General features: G+C 43.5%; 1 protein-coding gene across 1 annotated transcript; it reads right to left on the bottom strand.

Moving 5' to 3' along the window:
- Positions 1-694: 694 nt before the first annotated feature.
- Positions 695-20641, bottom strand: LOC128810690 (uncharacterized). Its single transcript, XM_053983765.1, has 9 exons — positions 20605-20641; positions 16011-16137; positions 11472-11594; positions 11074-11240; positions 9173-9274; positions 6894-8661; positions 4126-4254; positions 3167-3347; positions 695-999 (listed from the first exon to the last, which is right to left on the bottom strand). Exons 4-9 carry the CDS (start codon positions 11217-11219, stop codon positions 758-760), a joined length of 2568 nt encoding a protein of 855 aa, XP_053839740.1. The 5' UTR covers positions 11220-11240; positions 11472-11594; positions 16011-16137; positions 20605-20641; the 3' UTR covers positions 695-757.
- Positions 20642-21348: the final 707 nt, after the last annotated feature.

Below are 21348 nucleotides of genomic sequence, written 5' to 3'. Positions count from 1 at the left end.
GCAAGTTTTCTGTCACCTGCTAACGTGCACTTCCACGCAGTTCACACTGCAAAGCTACAAAAATCCACTTTTTTAGTGGAAAAACCAAAGTAGACAATTCTGTGGAAAAGCTCCGCTCACACTGGTTTTGCTGCAAACTGAACTGGCAGCACAAAAGTCACTCAAAACCAGCACTGAACACTGATTATTCCTGCCAAACAGAGATAACCTGTCCCAAAAAACACCACCACAGCAGCGTGGATTGCTCCTGACACAGTGATGGGGTGCAAACTACTCAGTGATCACTTTGGCTCTGGAAAGAACTACACATGGTGCAAAAAATAAAAATAAAACAAACCCTGAATGACTATCAAGTACCTTTAGATATCCTAAATTGTCTCATTAACCAAAAAAAAAAAAAAAAAAAAAAAAAGAGAGAATTAAGTTCTACCAGCCTCTGGTTGCTCAGGTCCTGGCTGGACTCAGAGCTTTGGGTAAGCACAGGAGGAAAGCTCAGCTCTTGTTCAGCTCCTCTGAACATTAAAATTCTCAGCAGCAGACACCAGAAATGCTAAAACTGCAGCAACACCAGCACAAGCCGTGTCTCTCCACACCAGAATCACAGTACCACAACTGCAGCACTGACCAGGCACCTTAATTAACCCTTTTTTTTTTAATGAACCCCTTCCTGACATCCTATGAAATCCATCTCTCGTGGTGCTGGGCAGGACCTGAGCCCTCCCCTCCCCATCCTCGGCTTTCCGTTTATTATCGGCGATTATTCCAAAATCTTCCTCGCTTCCTCTGCTTTTCCACTTCCTCTGCTTTCCTGCTCCACGCTGCTTTTTCCCTGGCTGGTTGTGCTTGAAGAACGAAGCTCTTGCAGGAGAAGCTGTTGATTTTCGGGTGCAGCTGGAGGGGATTTTGGCAGGGTCGCCTGCAGCGCGCACCAGAGCGCGGTGCGAGCCTTGCGCGTGGCACCAGCCAGGGCTCGCAGGGCAGCGGCCAGGGCCAGCACATCTGCAACAACAGGAAAAACACATCACTGGACAAGCCTGGAAACGTTATTGCCAGGTTTTGGTTTCTCTTTCTGCCTCTGTCGGGGTCGGGATTGAAGGCACTCGAGATGAGAGTTTGTGTTTAGACTTAGATGTTCGTTATTTCTTATCAATGTTACAGCCTCACAGCAGTGAGATCCTTCATTAACAAGGCACAAAGTGGCTAACTACCTCTTGTTACAAGTTCTTTTAGGGCTAAAGTGCCCAATTAAGAAATGACACCTAAATTATTTTCACTTTTAACCCAATAACAGATCACTCAAAGTCCTCAATGCAGACTTTTCTGTCCAATTACAAAATACCACCCAAACCATGAAGAAGAAGAAGGTGAAGAAGAAGAAGGTGAAGAAGAAGAAGGTGAAGAAGAAGAAGGTGAAGAAGAGGGACCAGCTTCTACCCTAAAACCTCCATTTTGCTCTATATCTATTCCTGCATTCTAAACCCTTAAACTCTGAGTTTCCCAGCCTGTGATATCACACACTTCTATCCAAACTCCACCCCCACAATCCCAGTTCTGTCATTCCATTTTGGAAGCTTCTCCACGGCCTCAGGTCAACGCAGTGTTCTCCTGGGGGTCAGTGCCTGGCAGCACAGAAAGTCTAAAACTCCCAGCATCCAGAACTCAAGCACATTATTAATTTTTTTTTTAATTGCATAAATTTGTTCAACTCACAGTCCTGAGCAAACCGTGCTCAAGGAGCAGCTGAGCTGCACCAGTAACGACAGCTGCAACATCTCACGTGAATTGTCTGTGCAAAAAGGATCCAAAATGCTGCAAAAGGCTCCAAAATGCTGGTGGATACTGGGCAAACTGGTCTGCTGAGGCTGCAGGCAGTTTTTGATTTTGCAGGAAGAAGGCAACATTGATTTTTGGATGGGTGAGTAAAGGCACAAAGATCTGGTCAAATACAGAAATGAAATCTTAAAGCAGCTCCACAGGGGATTCGTTTGCAACTGCAAATCCTGCAAGGCCAGGGATTGCAAACCTGCACATTTCCAGCCAAAACTGCTGACAGTGCAACCTTTCAGACAGAAACATTGATGAAATCTGGGACTAAGTGGACCAAGATGCTCCTACATTTCTCTGGGAATTCAGGAGGGGAGGGGGTGTCACCAAAAGCTGTGGCTCAGCAGGAGGGATCAGGACCTGCTGGAGCCAGAACTCATTTTAACAGACAACAGAGCTGTTATTTACAGTATTGGCAATATTTAGATGCTGTATTGGCATTAAATCTAACCATAATCATCCACTTAACCACTGTGTCCTTCTTCTCCTGCCTGGCCAAGAACCTTCCTTCTACTACTCCTGACTCACACTTGAAGTTAAAGTCACATCAAAGATTTAGGAGTTATTTTAAAAGCAACGTTTGCAGATAGATCTATTGTTTTAAGGGCATGACATTTAAATTTGATATTTTAATTTTTGACACCTGAACTGCAAAAGCAAAACATTTTGATTCTCTTTCCACCTTATCTTTCCCTCACAAGAAGAGCTATTCCACAGCCAGAGGAACCTCACTGTCCACTTCACTTCAGCACTAAGGAGTGAATTCCTCTTTTGTTCTGAGACACAGGTATTTTCTGAAGAAAAATAATATCATCTTGAACCCCAAACCATAAACTGCCACATTTACTGTTGCTACAGATTATTCTGGCTTTACTTCAACAGAATTTACTTCATCAGAATGTGGAATGTCATTCCTGGTGGGTTTGTGATTTAGGTAAGGTAGACAATTGTTTTGCACAACGCTGGCAATTTTTTTATTATTTTATAAGCTGAAGAGAAAAGAAAGTTTAGCCATACCAGGAAATAATGCTGCCTGCTTAAAAACGAGCACATTTTTGCTTTTAGGACAACCTCTTATGATTATATAATGTCACTGAGGAGACAGTTGTCTCCTAGTCAAGAGGAAAAAATAGCAATTTTTTAAAATTGTAACAGGAAAAAAAACCCAATAGAACTCAAAGTAATTTAAAGTCTTAAAAAGCAACAAGAGCCTATTTGCAAACTTCCTTTTGCTGAAGTGACAGCAATTGCTGCATATTGCAAATTTACATTTTTAAGAGGAACATACTCACAATTAAACCCCCGAAAAAGCTCTGAGGGCTGCAGGAAGGGGCAGCATTACCTTTGTCGTTGTTATAGCGTGGCCCCCCATGCCTCTGGGGGTTTGCAGCATTCCCAATCTCATCCTTCCGACGTGCCTGGGTCACCTGAATGGCTTCCAGGTGGAGCTCCAAGGTCCTGGAGATGTTCCTGTGCAGGGGAGCACCACAAAGCCTCTCCATTCTTCCTATCAGTGCGAGCACCTGGCAGAAAACTCAAGCTATTGTTTCATGCCCTTGCTTGCTGTACTACTGCAACTTTTCTACTCTCAGACTTTGCAGCTGCAGGTAGCTCTAAGTTCTCTGCTCTTTCTGAGGCCTCACAGCTTTCTGGAAGTCTTCTTACATTTACTATTTCCCACAATCCCCTTTCTCTCTCCCAAATTTAGTAAATACCCTCAACAAAGATCAAACAGCAACAGTACATCCCTTCATTATACAGAAACTTCTCACCATATAGAACAAAGATGTACTGTCCCAGTGGGGAGCAAAACCTTTAATGGAGACCACGTCAAAAATTCACCATTCTAAAGCTACCATAGAAAAATGAATAACCCTATTTAAATTAATCAGTAGGTTTTTCTTTGATAAAGGTTAAGTACCCTTGAAAATATACTAAAAGAACAATTACAAAAAAAAAAAAAAATCACATCACACCCACAAACAGCCCTGTATTCATCATCCACAAAATGACTTCTAACTCCTAGAGATTACTTCATAACCTAAAGAAAATCAACAAAGCAATCAAAAAACATGACACCCCTCCAATTCTCTACCGATAACTCCAAGCAGCTAACCTCTCGCTATCACCAATTTAAGATGACAACACACCGCTCCATCCAAAAACAGCCACCCCAAAGTTCACCTCTCCAGTTCCAGCTACCCAAGAGAATCCTGACAAAGCACCAAACCCGCCGAGTGGCGATGAATAAACGAAGAAATCCCAGCAGAACTGCGGGAATTGCAGCCCCTCCGGGCGTACCCGGGCGTGTTCCCGTGACTGCTCGGCGATCAGGCGATCCACGCGGGACGGGTGCGCGGGGAGCCGGGACACGGGGCTGCAGCTGGAGCTGTGCTGCCCTGGGAAGTGCCTTGCAAGGTCAGCCTCAGCCTGGAAGGGAAAAGAGTTTGTCAGCGTGGCGGCGTGAAATCAGCGCGGTGTCATCAATCCGGTTTTGGCGCTGTTTGGAATTTTCAGCTGGGTTAGGAGCGAGCACCCAACCGACTTCTGAGTGCGTTGAGAGAAGAACATTCCCCAGCATCACAGGATCCCAGAATGGTTTGGGTTGGAAGGGACCTCAAAGCTCATTTTATTCCACTCCCTGCCATGAACACCTTCCACCATCCGAGGTTGTTCCACGCCTTGTCCAACGTGGCCTTGGGCACTGCCAGGGATCCAGGGGCAGCCACAGCTTCTCTGGGCACCCTGTGCCAGGGCCTGCCCACCCTCCCAGGGAACAATTCCTTCCTTTTTCTATGAGGAAAAAGCTAAACCTCTGCTGGTTTAATCCCAAACTCCCTGGGTGTGGATTTGCAACAGTATGATTTGGGTTGGGAAAGGACCTGCAACTTCCAGGTTGCTCCAAGCTCCATCCAACCTGGCCTTGGGCACTTCCAGGGGCAGCCACAGCTTCTCTGGGCACCCTGTGCCAGAGCCTCACCACCCTCACATCAAAAATTTCTTCCCAAACCTAATCTAACCCTGCCCTCTTTTGGTTTGAAGCCATTCCCCTTGACCTACCACTACATGCCCTTGTCAAAAGTCAGGAATATTTCTCTAATTCAGCTCTCCCTCAAGAGTTCAAGACCTCTCACTGCTTCTCTCCAATGTCACACATTCTGATTATTTCAAAAAAGAACCAGGTGATAGCAGCAGCATAAACCACATCTCAAGTGCATCAGGATGAAACCACGTTTCACATAAACTGACCCCAGCTCTTTAACCCAGAAGATCTTTTCCTTTACCAGAGAAAATCTTTAACACAACAGCCAAACTTCCACTGAGAAAGAGTGGCTTAGCCAGGCAGTGACTAAACATCACCAAACCTATTTCTGGGTAGGAAATTCTTACACTTGAGTAGAAAAGGCACAGCTAGCAGCAGATTCCTTATCTCATTCCTCCTCCAGGGTACCATGGATGGAGGAGAGAGGGGTCAGGTGCTGCACTGCAGTTCAAGGCAAAGCTAAGTCCACATTCACACTGTGCATATTTGTGCTGAAAGCATGTGGTGAAGTCCTTCTCTTTTTGCTTTACTTCCACGTGATTTAGTCCCTGACCTGGCCTAACATGGATTTCAAGAGCTGACTCCACCCCTACTCATCATCTGAGGAGCCTGAAAGTCATGCAGAAAAAATAAAATGGATGGAGAAAAGGTCATGGATTCATATAATGACACCAGGTAACTAAGAATTACAGTTAATAAGCAATTAACTAAGCTATGTGCACATTTAATATTGCAGACAATTCCTAACTGGTGGAAATGCCTTAAACATGAGATCCCTGGAAAAGTGGGGTTCATGAAAGGAGACAGGCCAGCTGTGACCCCAAAGCAGCTGCAATGAACAGGCTTCAGAGAGCTGAAAGGGCTGAGTGATTAGACAAGGTGGAGAGAATTAAATCAGATCCCAGGGGGAGTTCCTCTCTCCTCGCAGTCATCCCCTCCTGAGGAATGTGGTTTGGCTGCAGGAATGGGAGCCAGGCTATGGCTTGGATGGCTGAGAGCAGTTTCTATTCTGTAAGCACAAAACACCCTGAGAAACCCAGAGCAGCTCACTGGGATAAAACTGGAACACTTGGGATGGACCAGAGCAAGGGGTCAATTAAGCCCCGTTGATTAATAAGTATGAGGACAAACAACCCTCCTTTCATGATAAAAATAAAAAGCAGGAGACAAAAACCATGACTTGGTCTTTGCAAATGACCTAACTGTCCCAAATCCTGCCCGAGAACAGGAAACAAACACTGGATCAAGAATCATCCCTTTCTCACTTCCAGAGCATTCCTGGAAGGCCAGGCAGGCAGAGAGGAGTCTGGTTTAAAGGCATCCATGAGAGAACAACACAGGCGCCTCCATTCACAATTCCTAAAGTCCATTAGCAAGGCCCCACAGATGATGATGGAAAGAAAAAGGTGTTTTCCAGGTCTACTTTGCTCAGACACAACCAGGAGGCTTCTCCCATGTGGAAGCAGCCAAGCACCCATAATTAGAACCAGGAATTATGGGCAATTTCTTTTCTGACACCTGGCATGGAATTCAGGGATTTGACTCCTCTTGGGAAAGCTCTTCCTGCTTCTTTAGAGCACAGAGCTTCCATTCCCAAGTGCAATACCCTCATTATCAGTGTGATCCGTCCTGCCAACAGTTCTGGGAGTGAGTCTGAAGCAGGAAAGTGACTGTAATGAGAAGAGCATAAACTGAAATTTTCTTTGGGAACAAGAAAAATATCATAGGTTTTCTCTACAGACACACAGAGGGTGCCCAGGATTAGTTACTTCATTTTCTTTTTTACTACAGCCAGAGATTTATTACAACAAGAAAAAAAAAAAAAAAAACAGAAGAGAAAGCTGTGACTGGAAAAACCCAAACGAAAACAAACAAAAAAATGCCCCAAAACAACAACAACAACAACAAAAAAAAAAAAAAAAAAAACACCAAAAACTCCCAAAAAACCAAAGAAGAAAGACCATAAAACCTTCTCTCTTAAAACCAGCCAAGTCTTTATCAGGAATCATCACCAGCTGTGTTTTACCTTCTTCCTCTCCTTCTCCAAAGCTCTCCACTGCTCGGAACACTCCTCCAGCCGGACGTGGAGCTCGCTAGCGGGGCCACTGCGGCTCCTGGGGGGTCTGTACTTGTTAAATGGGGCTGGAAAGGCAAAGCAGGGGGCAGGGATTTCTCCAGGGAAGGGATCACCCACGAAGGGACCCAAGGGGTTGAAGTCGTCGCAGTGAAAAAGATCAACAAGGTCCGAGAGTGGAAACGGCGGCGGAGGGAAATTGAAAGCATTTGCTGATGAAAACAGCTGGTGATTAAATGGAGGGAAGCTGGGATTTTGCTTAAAATCAGGCATGAACGGGAAAGAAGGAAGCAGAGAAGGGTTGATGAAGTCTGACAAGCTGCCACCGTTCTGCTCGTGCTTTGTGGGGAACACGTCGAAGGGCTGGTGGTTTGGGGCCGTAGATCCCACGTGAGGGATCCAACTCCTTCTACCTCTCCTGTCGCCTTTACTGCCACTCTCCTGGCTCTGCCTTTTTGGGAACCTGTGGTATTTCTCAGCAGGGTCTTCACCTGCAGCTTTCTGCTGCACGAGCCAGTCGGGCGAAAAACGGACGGGGAATTTGCGGCGCCTCCCCTCCTTGTTCAGCCCAGCATCCTCCTGGGACCTTCCAACGGGTCTCCTCTGCTTCTGGCTCTCTGAGATGAAATGAGGAACCCCCAAGCGACTGGAAACTCCATTTGATGCTTGTAAGCTCCCATCTTTCCTGGCAGGGAGGGCGGGAAGGAGCTGGGAGTAGCAGGAGGGCTGTGTGAAAGGCTGGTGGGTGGGAGAGCCCCCAGACATGGTGGAAACCCCTGATGAGGACTGGGGGCTCGTGGCCATTTGTTTTCCATATGGAATTTCAGATGCAGCTGCCAGACTGCTCCCATCCAGCCACGCACACCCCTGGTACGAAGAGCAATTCCCATTTTGCACAGATAAATCGCATTCAGCTGCTTGAGGAGAGCTTTCCTTAGGTCCCATATTCACTTTATACTCATCATTATTATTATTATTATTAAAAGCATCCCCTAAAGTAAAGCCACAATGGCCATTTTGCACATGGCTTTCCTGGGGTTTTCTGCTTGTTCCTCCAGAAAAAGTATTTTCCTTAGGGGGTGGATTGAAAAAACAAAGGGATGGACGGACAGGTGACTGCAGATTGTGAGCAGCTGGGAAGTTCTCATATCTCTTAGAGAACAGGTGGCTGTCCTGGGGTACTTTATCCCAAGAGTTATCACCAGGCTGATTGGAAAGATCAGGGGAATACTTAGTTTGCCCTTGAGCATAATTTTTCAGAGCTTTTCCTCTTTTCCAAAACTCCTTCTGGACGCTGGAGCTTTCTCTCATCCTGCTCTGAGAAGAAAAAGGCCTAAAATTGGACCCACATTTTTCGTAGCCCCCATTTAACCTCCCGTGGTCGTAAGTGCACAAATGCTGGTTCCAGCCCCCATTTGGGAAGGAAAAGCCTTCCTGGGGAGCCGTGGTTTGCAAAGGGGAATTTTCAGGGTTCCTCGGGGCATTGCTGGGATGAGGAGGAGGAGAGAGCCAAGACTCGAGGAGCTGCAGGTCTCCCAAACCTCTGTGCAGCATCTCCACCTCAGGAGGCTCCTGCAGGGGTTCCTGATGGCAGCTGGAGCCCAGCAGGTTGGGAAAATCCTTGTTCTGGACACAGTGCTGGGCTGGCAGCCCTGGGAGCTCCCCGCCGCTGCCCAGATCAGGTGCCCACACAGGGGGAAACAATCTTGCTAGAGAATTCCTGTAACAGAGTTAAACCAACCCTCCTGTCAGCATCTAAAACCTTTCTTACTTTAAAACAACTCACACATCGTGGTAATGCCCCAGAGTCACATTAGTGACCAACCATGCACAGCTCTCCTGAAAAACAGGAGGAATATTCCCACTGCAGCTGAGCAAGTGCTCTGTGAAGTCTCAGCACCCACACTGTTTATTCTGCACGTTCAGAAATGCAGAGTTTATTTGGATTTGTTAAATATCTCAGATTCCACTGTATTCTGTCAACTCCCTACTGGTTAAAATTAATTTTTTTTTCCCTCCTCAAATGCTGTAAAGCTGATGGAAAACAGTTTTAACAGTTCAGTATTTTTTTTTTAACTGTTAAATGAAGTAAAGACAATTCCATATTTTAAGGGGATTTAAAAAGTTGTCATTACTCAACTCTGAAATAATTAAAAATGTTTATCATATCTGTGTGACAATGGGCATAAAAGCCAGCACAGATATTTTAAGAACCCTCAGAACAAACTTACCAATCTGTAGCTGGTTCTGGCTTGTTTGGCTCCTCTAAAATGCTCGACACCAACCCAAACACATCAGGGCCATTGCCAGAGTAAGAAAGATTTAATGGTGCCCTGAAAAAAATAATTAAAAAAAAAAAAAAGGAAAAGTTTTAAATAAGTACTTTTCTCGTAAACAAAACAGACAAAAAGAAGACCAAACCTTTATTTTAGCAGGATTTTTCAGTTGTTCTGAATCCTCAGCATCCCTCTACAGAAATCCCTTCCTGCATTTTTGAATTCTAGAGCCCAAATGAAGCAGAATTATTTTCCTTCTTGTTTCACCAGAGACTTTCCAAGCAGCAAAAATTCTCCTCTCTTTCCAAGAAACAAAACTGTTTCATGGACAAACCTTGACTGTCTTGTTTAGAGCATAACTAGGATCAATATTCTCAAAGTCTGGAGCACTCTAATTTACCTACTGCCAAATAATTCAAAACCTATTATGTTAATCTCAAAAAAAAAAAATAACATATATGTAAGTTTTATATACTTAAGTTACTTTTTAATCCCCTTTTGGACAGGTCAAAATATTAGTAAATATTTCTGGTGAACACCCAAAGTTTTCAACAATTTGTGAACAAACCCAACTTCAGGTGCACGATTAGATTTTCATGGAGTTGTTTGTAATGACTCCTGACTCTTCCTCACAAGTTAATTATGAAGCTCTCCTTCCCTCTAGCCTCATGTTTTGCTCCAATAAACTTCCCTCCCCACCTCGATGCCTTTCAGGATCCCTGAGGATCTCTGAGATTTCCTGGTCCCACCTCACCCAAACCACCTTGGCTGCCACATAATTGCTCACTGACTTAACAGAGACCATAAAATGTGGGACAAACTCCTACAAAATTCACCTTTTTAATCCCTTGCCACTGTGAAATCAGTGAAAATCACACCCTGCTGGCTTTTCAGACCTCACCAGTTTCACTTCTAACTCAGTCCCTGATTTACCCCATGACTGCTCAGTTTCCTCCCTAAGGGACCTGGATTTAATTTAGGATGCACTGAAGGGCAAAGACTCTTGAAAATGTTTTGTGACTGCAGAACTGATATTTGATGACCAGATCTTTTCTGTGTCTTGGTCAAAGAGCAAAGTTTTTCCTTTTCCTGTTTTTTTTTTTTTTTTTGGTTTGTTTTTTTTAGGGAGGCCTCAAGGAATTTTGAATATCCACAGGCTCAGAATGGGTGTAGGCATGGATTGACCATTATTCCATAACTTTTTGGCTTTTTAAAACTACCTTGCAATAATCCAAAGGCTGCTTTAAGAAAATACTGTATATTTTAATTAGTAAATTGCCACCTCTTGCTTAAAATTAACTCTTACAGCTGACACCAAAGCTGTGTGATCTTTTATTCAAAAACAACATCACTCTGACACTTCCCACTGAAACCAGCAAAAAAAAAAAAAGGTTTTTTTGCAATCCATTATCTTCTTTAACTGTTACCTTTCAGCACCTTGAGAGCCAGTGGACTCCACTTTCACCCCACCTCAGATTTTGTCTTTTTAAGCAAATTATACAAAAAAACGCAGCGAGATATTAGAAATGCTCAGCAAAAGAGCTTTTTCTCATCAAAAGCTGCTGTGTCAGTCTCTATCACCCAATTCCCTCCAAAAAAAAAGGCAATATTCTGTCACCATCACTTGGCTTTAGGATGGAAAAAAGAAAACCCCCCACACTTTTTCTTCACAACCTCAGTGACAACCCCCACAGAGCAAAGAAAATCCGCTGAGCCTCCAGAGATGCCTGAAACTCTCCCCAAAAAACATCCAGAATTTGTTCTGTAATACAAAAAACCCCAGTGATCCAGAAGCCCCAAGGCCACAGCAGGGACTCTGATACCTTTTTTTTTTTTTTGGGCAGGGATGCTGATACCTTTTTTTTGGGCACTCCTGGAAGGCAGTTTGGGACCCAAAATCCTCAGCACATCCTGGCCAGTCCCTGCACAGCTGGGAGGGCTCTGGGGGCGTGGGGGGACCGGGGACTGCTCCCAGTAATGGGGAGAACAACTGAGTGTCCATGGTTTGCTTCCTGCTATTCACCTGCATGGAACAGAGAAAGAAATGTTCTTTAATATTAGATGTTTATCTAGTGAGCAGTAAAGGCAGCAAAGCAAAGCTTTGCTTTTGTTTCCTGAGCTAAATGAATTTTTCAGCACCGCCTAACGTAGCCACGACAAGAGGACCAAGTCTAAATCATGCTCCCTCCCTTGCCTTAAATCAACCCAAATCTGTCTTCTAAGAATAAATATGCAAAAATCAGAGTTGACTTACTGCACAGCAATAGGAATTCTCCACGGGTTTCACATTTTAGGTGCTGGCATGGCATGGTCACAGCTCAGAACCTCCTGCTCTGTGAGACCGGGACTGCACCTGTCCCAGGCAAACACATCCCCTCTGGAAAACAAGAGCCACCATCCCTGTTAGACCCCAAAAACCACAAAAATATTCCAGGGAAGGAGGGAGGGGCATCTGGAAACTCCACAGGGCAAAATGTGGGTAAAGAAAAGTAACCCAATACTGCTGCAGAAAGGAGAATTACAAATTAATTATTTGTTCCGAGGTTATTTATGCCAAGAAAGACTGGAGCAGGTGATATTTGAGGCCTCTTCCAACCTGGAATTCTCTGAATTTAATTTACTATTAATCCTTGGCCTACTGAAAGCTGTCACAGCCTCAGGTCTCCATTCCTGGGTATTTTCTGAAAAGGTTGGTAGAAATATTCTCTGGTCATGTGTGTTCCTACCAAGAGCACTGCAGAACAACCCTGCAGTAAACGTTTTTAAATAAATAAATTAGAAGCTTACACTGAGAGTTTATCACCTGCTATAAACTGATTTTGCACATCTAAACCAATCCCTATTAAAGAACAGAATCAGAGGCACCAGGACCCCGTGGAGGCCACACAAACATCCTGTAAAATTCCATATCAACACTCAGACAGTATTTATGTCATTAAATGAGGCACAAGAAGAGCTCACAGGTCCCTGCTGACCCTGCAGGGCAGGAGGAGGGTGTGAGCCACACCTTCTGCTCCAAATGAGCAAACTCAGGCATCCCTGAGGATCCAGCAAGACTAAAATCAAGAATTGAGCAGCAAGCCCACAGCAATGCCCAGCCCCTGGTCCTGTCTGGGCCACCAGGAAGCAGCAAAGAGAAATTCCTGCTCCTTGGCCAGAGGATAAGATACTTGTGCAGAGATTAAAAATAGGGTCTGTAACAAATGGATTTATGTTTTATTTTCAGGGCCATTAATCACTGCTGATGTGAGTTGGGCAGGATAATGTGATTAAAGCCCAGGAGAAGAGGGACTTCATGTACCCTAGATAAGGCTCAGTGCTTCCAAAACACTGGAGCCTGTCCTTCCACCCAGGCAACACACAAATTCTCCTCTGGGGTTTGCATAGGAATCACTAACAAGCTGCAGGGGAGAAAAAAAAAAGATGTAATCACTCAGACTATCAAACTTAAAAATCAATTAATTAAATGCTGCCTTCAAAAAAAAAAAAAAAAAAAAAAAAAAAAAAAAAAAAATGGGAGGGAGAAATCAAATTACAACTCCCAGAGTCTTCAGTAGGGCTTTTACTTTATTCCCCTTCAAATCATGGGAAAGCCACTGGTCTTAACAAATTACCTTCAAAAACAACAATAAAAAACTACAACTAAAGCCCAGACAGGTCTTTTGGATTAATTTTTTTTTTTCATTCCAACAGTGAAGGAACAGACAAAAAAAAACTATTTACCAAAACCAACCACTATTTCCAAAAGTCTCAAGCAGTTCTTTGTACTTAAATTCTCTTCCAAAGTTTCTTTTGAGGAGAAATACATGAGCACAACTTCATCAGTAAAATGTTAAGTCTTTCAGGTATAAATATATATGGCATTAAATAGCATCAAAGCTATTAGACACTGATATTGTTGTGGTATCTGTGACATGAAGAAAGGAGAGATTTAGATCAGACACTGAGAGAAAGTTGTTCCCTGTCAGGGTGGGGAGGCCCTGGCACAGATTCCAAGAGAAGCTGTGGCTGCACATCCCTGGAAGTGTCCCAAGGCCAGACCCTGGGATAGAGGGAGGTGTCCTTGCCCAGGGCAGGGGGTGGAATGAGAGGATTTTTAAGGTCCCTTCCAACCCCAACCAGTCTGGGATTCTGTGATCTGCAGGATCAGTGAAAGATGTGTCCGAGACGTTTTCCACACAGAGGCTCCTCTGAGATGAGCAGCTGGAAACAGAGACCTGCACCTTGTGAAAATCCTCTCTGTGCCAGGATTCCACAGCTCTGGGAATACAGCAGGACACTGGCTGGAACCCTGGCTGCTGAGAATTTTGGGCTTTCTGTGCTGCCAGGCACTGACCCCCAGGAGAACACTGCATTGACCTGAGGCCGTGGAGAAGCTTCCAAAATGGAATGACAGAACTGGGATTGTGGGCGTGGAGTTTGGATAGAAGTGTGTGATATCACAGGCTGGGAAACTCAGAGTTTAAGGGTTTAGAATACAGGAATAGATAGAAAGCAAGATGGAGGTTTTGGGGTAGAGGCTGATCCTTCTTTCTCCTTCTCCATGGGTTTGGGTGGTTTTGTGTAATTGGATAAAAAGGTCCACATTCCAGGCACAGGTGGTTGGTTATTGGGTTAAAAGTGAAAATAATTCAGGTGTCATTTCTCAATGGGACAGTTGATCCTTAAAAGGCCTTGCAGAGAGAGAGATGAGGCTCCATTTTTAGTTTGTTGGAGTGAAGGGCTGCAGAACTCAGGGTTTGTGAGACTGTGACAGAGATAAGAACTGATAAACATCTCAGTCCCAACAAGAAATTCCATCTCACACATTCAATCCTGACCCTGGCAAAAAAAGAAACAAAAGAATCGACAGACACTCCCATGTTGCTCCTCATCTCTGGAAGGGTTTTGGTCTCAGAGTTGTCCAGCAAAGCCCTGGAAGCAGTCCAAGACTTGAGGCTGCTATTCCGTGATGCCAGGAGCTGCTGGCAGAGCATGGGAAGCCCCTTGGGCAGCCTGGAAGGAGTTTTAGGAATTTTCATGAAGAATCCTAAATTATGCCAGGGTTATGAACATCTTGGGGACTGAAACAGAATGATTGGGGTTGGGAATGGACCTGCAACTTCCACCAGACCAGGCTGCTCCAAGCCCCATCCAGCCTGGCCTTGGGCACTTCCAGGGATGCAGGGGCAGCCACAGCTGCTCTGGGAAGTTGTGCCAGGGCCTCAGCACCCTTTAGGAAGGATTTCTTCCTCTTTAGAGGTGAGAAGAGCTTCTGGCTCATATCAGATTAAGAATCCTCTGAGAAGATCTTTTATCAGCTGAAAAATAACGTAATCACACCTAAATATTGCTTCATTGTACAATCAGAAGAAACTGCTTTCACTGACAGAAGTTCTCACCTGACAGAGCTCTTGATTTTCCAAAACAGCATTAAAATTAGCCCAAAGCCTTTTAGAGCCAACTATCCTAAAGCTGCAGGATCTCCCTGCTCCAGAGCACTGCAAGAACATCCCTGCTAACAGCAGTAAACACCAGCCCTGCAGCATTATCACATCCACACTGAGGGGATTCTGCTCCCATTTCTTGGCAGGAGAAGTATTTCCTGTTTATTCCTTGGGTTTTGTTTCTTGGCAGGATAAAGCAAGCACAAAAAAAAAAAAGCACTGTTTTGGGGCTTTTTAAAGGTTTTTAGTAATTCCCACCTATGGATATCTTAATCTGTAGCACACTGGGACTGCCTGACTCCTGTAGGGAGCACTGCCAGGGATTCTCTGAAACCACTGGGCAAAAAAATAAAGGAAGAAAAAAAACCCCAGAAATCTCTAAATTTCTTTTTTGGGTTTCCCAGGAAATGAACCAGCAGCAGTAAACAGGCAACAAGGATATGCAAAAAAAAAACAAATTCAGGGGAGAAAATAGATCAGCTATTCAGACCTCTTAATATCAGGGATAAAACCATAAAAATGGCAGATTAGTGAAGACTTCCCTCTAAATCCTGAGCTCACATCATCAAAAAGATTTGTCTCAGCAACAAAAGGAAATGTTCCTTTTCAGCAGCCAAAGAATCAAGAAACCTTTTCTTTCCTCTGAGGAAAAGGACCCAAGTCTGCCAGACCCCTCTCAGCTGGGTCAAAAGCACCTTTAAAGGTGGGTAAATAAAGTGTGTGTGCGGGAATAAAGGTAAATAAAATAAATCTTAAGCTGTGCATGGGAATAAATAAATAGAATCATAAAAAAAAAAAATAATAAAACCACAAAAATTAATTTAAAATAAAAATAATAAGTAATAATAAATAATACATAATAAAAATAGTAATAGATAAAAAATTAATAAAAATACTACAAAATACTACTCATAAAAATACTACTCATAAAAATACTACTCAGTTGAACAAATCTGTGAGGTGCTTGTTCAATACATGGCTTCTGTTGCCCAATTACAATTAGGAATATTCACAGGGCCATTTGTTTATTTTGTTTTAACACAAGCATCTAAATACTCATTTCATACCAACTAAGATTTTTGGGTAGGGTTTTTTTTTTTTTTTTGGGGTCCATGGTAACTCCCAGCAGTTGCTCTTTAGGAGTTTGTGGTGAGTCTCACAAAGACAAGAAGAACTTGGGAGGATCTGCTGGATCTCCATGTGAGGATGCCTCTCACACAACCAGGGACAGCTGCTCCGTCTGGGATGTAACATTCCCTCCAGGTGCTGAGGTTTTTTTTATGTAACGTGGTTATTCACCATAAAACAAACGCCTCACCCGAGTTTTTATTTCTGCTGCCCCGCAAAAAACTCAGTTTTGGACTCACCTGTGGCTGGCAATGCCCAGGGGTGGCACTTGGACCATGTCCTTGTCATCAGCAGCCAGGTCCTCTCCTCTGGAGCGTGCAGCATTGCGTGCAGGGAGGAATCAAGGCTCCTAAGGACCAACTTCTCCTGGTTGAAATCAATTAAAAAAAAAAAAAAAACAACCAAAAAAAAGCAGTTACCAGGTCTGCCAAAGCTGTATTTATACACAAAACTCACTTCTAGCTCCCCCTCATTTGCTCCTCCAGTCCAGTCACTCCTATCCCAAGGCCAGATGGGGAAGTCCATCCTGCCAGGGAAGGGAACAGAGCTGGGAAGGTGGGATAATTCACTCGTGGGGAATTTTGGAAGGAATTGTATCATTGCTGTTGCTTTTAAAGAAGGGACAGGATTGTTTTGGGGGCTAAGAACGATTTATTGCTCAGATAAATATCAGAGATTTTAGAGGAGCAAGCCATGGCTCAAGAGTAGTCACAAGTTCTTTGTTACAAGACAACATAGAACTTTCTAACCCAATAGACAGTTGCTACAAATATCTTGCTTTTCTGACCTATCACCTTTACTTATTCTGCTGCACTGTGGATATTTTCATCCAATGGGTTTCTGTCTCACATGCACATAAATGCTTCTATTATAACTCCTAAACTTTTAATTTACTCTATACAACCACACCCCTACATTACAAACCCTTCACCATCTTTATTAATACAGTTTTTTACTTACTTAAGGCAGATTCTTACAACTACAGAAACATAAGTTTATGATTTTTCTGCTTAATACCTGTGTATTATATTTTTACATCAATCCAAGCTTCTTCCAAAGCTACAAATCAAATCCTTCAGTGTCTGTAGAAGTTTATTTTTCCAATTCCCACCGAATTTGAGACAGGACTTTTGAATTGTTTTTGATGATGTGGTTTGATTTTTTTCTTATCTTTTACATAGATAGGAAGGGTGAGTTTGGTTTACATGTTTACTGTATGGTTTAGAAGGTTACAAGACTCTTAGTTACCAAACTTTTTAAGGAGTTACTGACTAATAAAACACTGCTAACAAGGATATTTATGTTTTTTAACTTAAATGTGTGAATGCATGAAATGCAAGGAACTCTCAGAACTTCAGACCTGGAAGCCAAAGCTTAGAATTAAACCCAGGATTTGATCTGAGACCTTGGAAAAGGCTCCCAAACTGAGGTGCTAGAAGGGAGAATGTGGATTTGTAGTTTAAAGCAAAGACACATTAAGCTAAGTCTAGAGTTTTAAAGTTCAAGATATAGAAAAAATAAAAGTAGTTACAGAGGTAAACAAGGAATTTATAACACAATACTGTAAGTTCGTGTGTTATAACATGATTGACTAAGAAAGCTCACACTGTAGCATGAATGAAATATTTAAAGATTAAATCAAAAACATAAATATCCTTGGCATAAATATCTTTATTGGCAGTGTTTTATTGGTCAGTAACTCCTTAAAAGGTCTTGTAACTAAGGGTCTTGTGACCTTCTGAACCGTCCTGTAACGACGTGAGCCAAGCTCACCCTTCCTGTCTACGTAGAAGGTAAGAAAATAAACTGCATCATCAAAACCAATTGAGAGGTCCTGCCTCAAATTCCTTCCAAAATTCTCCACAAGGGAATTATCAGTCAGGCACTGGAGCAGGATGGCAGGGAAGGGGTGGAATCCACCATCATCATCACTGCTGGAATCACCAGTGCTCAGGAGTCTGAACGTGGCACGTGGGGACAGGGCTGGACTCAATGATCTGACAGGTCTCTTCCAACCTGAACAACTCCATGGACCCAAGAGCACTCCAGGTGGAATGTTCTGATTCCAAAATCCTCCCCTGTGCTCTCTGCACACCCACTTGGACCCGACACAGCACAACTCCCCTGTTACAAGGGAGTGCCCAGCTGTGGCTGTCCCCTGCCATGTGTGACACTTCCCAGGACACACCAATGTCCCAGGTGAGAGAATCGATGCCCTGCACAAACCGAAGGCTTTGTTTTCAACGCCACAAAGCTCTGAGTGAAGTTCAGGGCAGCTTTTATGATTAAGATAAATTAGGATAAATTTTGCAGCAGTCACGTTATGATAAATCCTCCAAACCTGACAAAGCAGCTGCTCCTGTCCTAAAGGAAGGAGATGATGTCAGACTGTTGGAAGCCTGGCTGCTGAGAATTTTGGACTTTCTGTGCTGCCAGGCACTGACCCCCAGGAGAACACTGCATTGACCTGAGGCCGTGGAGAAGCTTCCAAAATGGAATGACAGAACTGGGATTGTGGGGGTGGAGTTTGGATAGAAGTGTGTGATATCACAGGCTGGGAAACTCAGAGTTTAAGGGTTTAGAATGCAGGAATAGATAGAAAGCAAGATGGAGGTTTTGGGGCAGAGGCTGCTCCTTCTTCACCTCTTCTCCATGGGTTTGGGTGGTTTTGTGTAATTAGATAAAAAAGTCCCCATTGCAGGCACGGGTGGTTGGTTATTGGGTTAAAAGTAAAAATAATTCAGGTGTCATTTCTCAATGGGACAATTGATCCTTAAAAGGCCTTGCAGAGAGAGAGAGATGGGGCTCCATTTTTAGTTTGTTGGAGTGAAGGGCTGCAGAACTCAGGGTTTGTGAGGCTGTGACAGAGATAAGAACTGATAAACATCTGAGTCCCAACAAGAAATTCCATCTCACACATTTAATCCTGACCCTGGCAAAACAGAAGGAAAGACTCCACATCCCACTGTGCTTGATCCCCCCCTATGCTGCAGCACAAGATTTGGCTGAACTGATGTCCAACCTGGATTTTGCCACCAGAAATGGGATCTCAGCACATCAGCCTTTTATCAGCTGTTTCTCTGCCCAGGCACCCCTCACCATACACATTATTGATCTGGCTAATCATTACCTCTGTGCCACAACCCTTCTATTTGCAGCTTTGGAAGTGGATTTCACAAAGCACTCAGGGATATCCTGAAGCCCAAACAACAATCCATTGATCTCTCTAAACAGGAACTACCTAAAATTACGGGAAACCCCCCCAAACTGTTGCAGGTGCCACATTTGGAATTCACAACCCACGCAAGAGTCCAAGTGAAGCTTAAAATTTACACAGGTGCTCAAAACCAGCTCTGAGTGCTGCCTCCTTCAGAAAAATGGATTTTCTGTGCTCACTGCCCGTTCCTGCCACAAACAGCTGCTTCTTGCACTAGTGGTGAATAAAAAGGGGATTTCAAACATGACCTCTGTATTTCAGGAGGGTAATGGGGAAGACCTGAAAACTTCCTCCCAACATTACAAGTTCCAGAATCAGGTGTCAAGTTTGAAGAGCCACATTTCTCTCTAGCACACTTTTTTTTTTTTTGGACTTATTTTATATTTAGGCCTATCTGCTTTACAAAGCTACATGTAATAAAGTTTTTGGGGATAAGAGGTTCCAATCACCTCCTCAATTCCATCCTTGAAACAAGGCAGTGCTACCTTTGTCAGGTACCTCTTCCTGAGCCAAAAACCCCCACCCAAACACACAGAACACTTCTGCAATTATTTATACTGAACCTTCTAATTCATAACCTCTCCACTGACTGAAATTCTTGCTTTATTAAAAAAAAAAAAAGATAATTTGCCAGCAGATAGTTTAGAAACAAAGCCCCGCTCAGCCATTCATTTAAACTATTTCAAAAGGTTACTAATATTGTTTTTAATTATAGATTTTATAGCTCTACACACTCTTAATTGTTGTCCAAAGCCACAAGTACTCTGAACAATCCAGCCCCACTGTTTCTAAGTATCTTATAGTATTTATATACTATAAATTCTAAGTATTTTATTAATATTTCAGTCATATTTATATGACTGAAACCCTTACTCTGAAGTTTCAGGTTTTATTTTTTTATGCAGGCTCCATGAAAATAGAAGAGACTGTAATTCACCTTCACTTACAATTCCTATCATGTGTCACACTCCATTAGCTCCTGGTAATCCCAGGAAACACAAGGGAATATTAAACAAACAGGTAACGAGATTTTACTGGACTTCCACTCACTTTAAAGTCAAATAATCCAAAGGCACAAGAAGTGCCTGATTTGTAGATAATGCCCTGTGCTGTAAAACAGGATTGTTGGTACTAACATAAACCTTTTTGTTCAGGAATATAAAATTCCAGCTGGAGTTACAAAGTATTTCTCTCCATTCATTCTGACCTATCCAGTACAGTGTCAACGCCCCTAAATCAAACTCTTTCCAAATTAATCTTAAAACACACAAAAATACTGAAAATATCCATTGCTCAATGGGGACTTATTCAGCACTTATTGAAGTTACAAACTGGTGTAACATGTGGGCAAACAAATAGAACTTTTTTAATCACCTGCATGAGGATCAGGGCACACTAAATATTATATAATAAGTTTGTGTCCTAATTTCATTAGGCTATTCAAATTTGATATAAAGCCACTTTTCTCATTTGATTTCCTCTGCACTTTGTGAAATTAAAATAATAATTAGGTGACCTCAGGACTACAAATTGGAACAAAGCACAGTCAACACGTCCCTTCAAACACTTAAACTGTTTCTAAAGAGAAACAGATGAGTTTTTAATGTTTTATTTACCTGGTTGTGAAGTTACTACACTTCTCAGGGGAGAGATGACAGCAAGCATTCCCAAGTTTCCTATCCACTTTGAGAAAGGCTTCTAAAGTCTCCTCCTCAGCACCACGAGATACTTGGAGAAATTCTGGGTTCTGCCAGGCACTGGTATCAAAGAACCACCTGAAAGCACCAAGAAATCACTGGACACTATTAGGAAAGGAACTCACCACACTTCACTTTAAACTACAACAACCTCAGCCAGCATTACAGTGCACAAATCACTGTCCTGGCTGGTTTTCCAGATGTTCAAACCACCAGCATCCCTCGGGACACCCCGAGTTATCCTCGGGGCAGCTCGAGCATCCCTCGGGACACCCTGAGTTTGTTATCCCACCCAGACACCCTGAATTATCCTCCCTGGACATCCCGAGTTTGTTATCCCCCCCCCCCGGACACCCTGAATTATCCTCTGGACACCCCGAGTTTGTTATCCCCCCCCCCCAGACACCCCGAATTATCCTTCGGGCAACCTGAGCATCCCTCTGGACACCTCAAGTTAATTATCCCCTCCGGACACCTTGAATTATCCTTCATAAAGCCCGAGCATCCCTCCAGGCACTCCAAGTTATCCCTCCGGACACCCCGAGTTTGTTATCCCCTCTGGGCAGCCTGAGCATCCCTCTAGACACCCCGAATTATCCTTCGGGCAGCCCGAGCATCCCTCCGGGCACCCCCCGAGTTAGTTAACCCCTCTGGGCAGCCTGA

This window comes from Vidua macroura, chromosome 1, assembly GCF_024509145.1.
Source record: "Vidua macroura isolate BioBank_ID:100142 chromosome 1, ASM2450914v1, whole genome shotgun sequence".
Classification (NCBI taxonomy): domain Eukaryota; kingdom Metazoa; phylum Chordata; class Aves; order Passeriformes; family Viduidae; genus Vidua; species Vidua macroura.
This window is presented reverse-complemented; position numbering and strand designations above follow the sequence as displayed.

Coding starts and splice junctions, on each gene's coding strand:
- LOC128810690 (XM_053983765.1), bottom strand. CDS start 11,219: ATGGACACTCAGTTGTTCTCCCCATTACTGGGAGCAGTCCCCGGTCCC. Junction 9,275..11,073: donor CAGGAGTGCCCAAAAAAAAG/GTATCAGCATCC, acceptor TATTTTTTTCAG/GGCACCATTAAATCTTTCTT. Junction 3,348..4,125: donor AGTCACGGGAACACGCCCGG/GTACGCCCGGAG, acceptor GTTTTCTGCCAG/GTGCTCGCACTGATAGGAAG.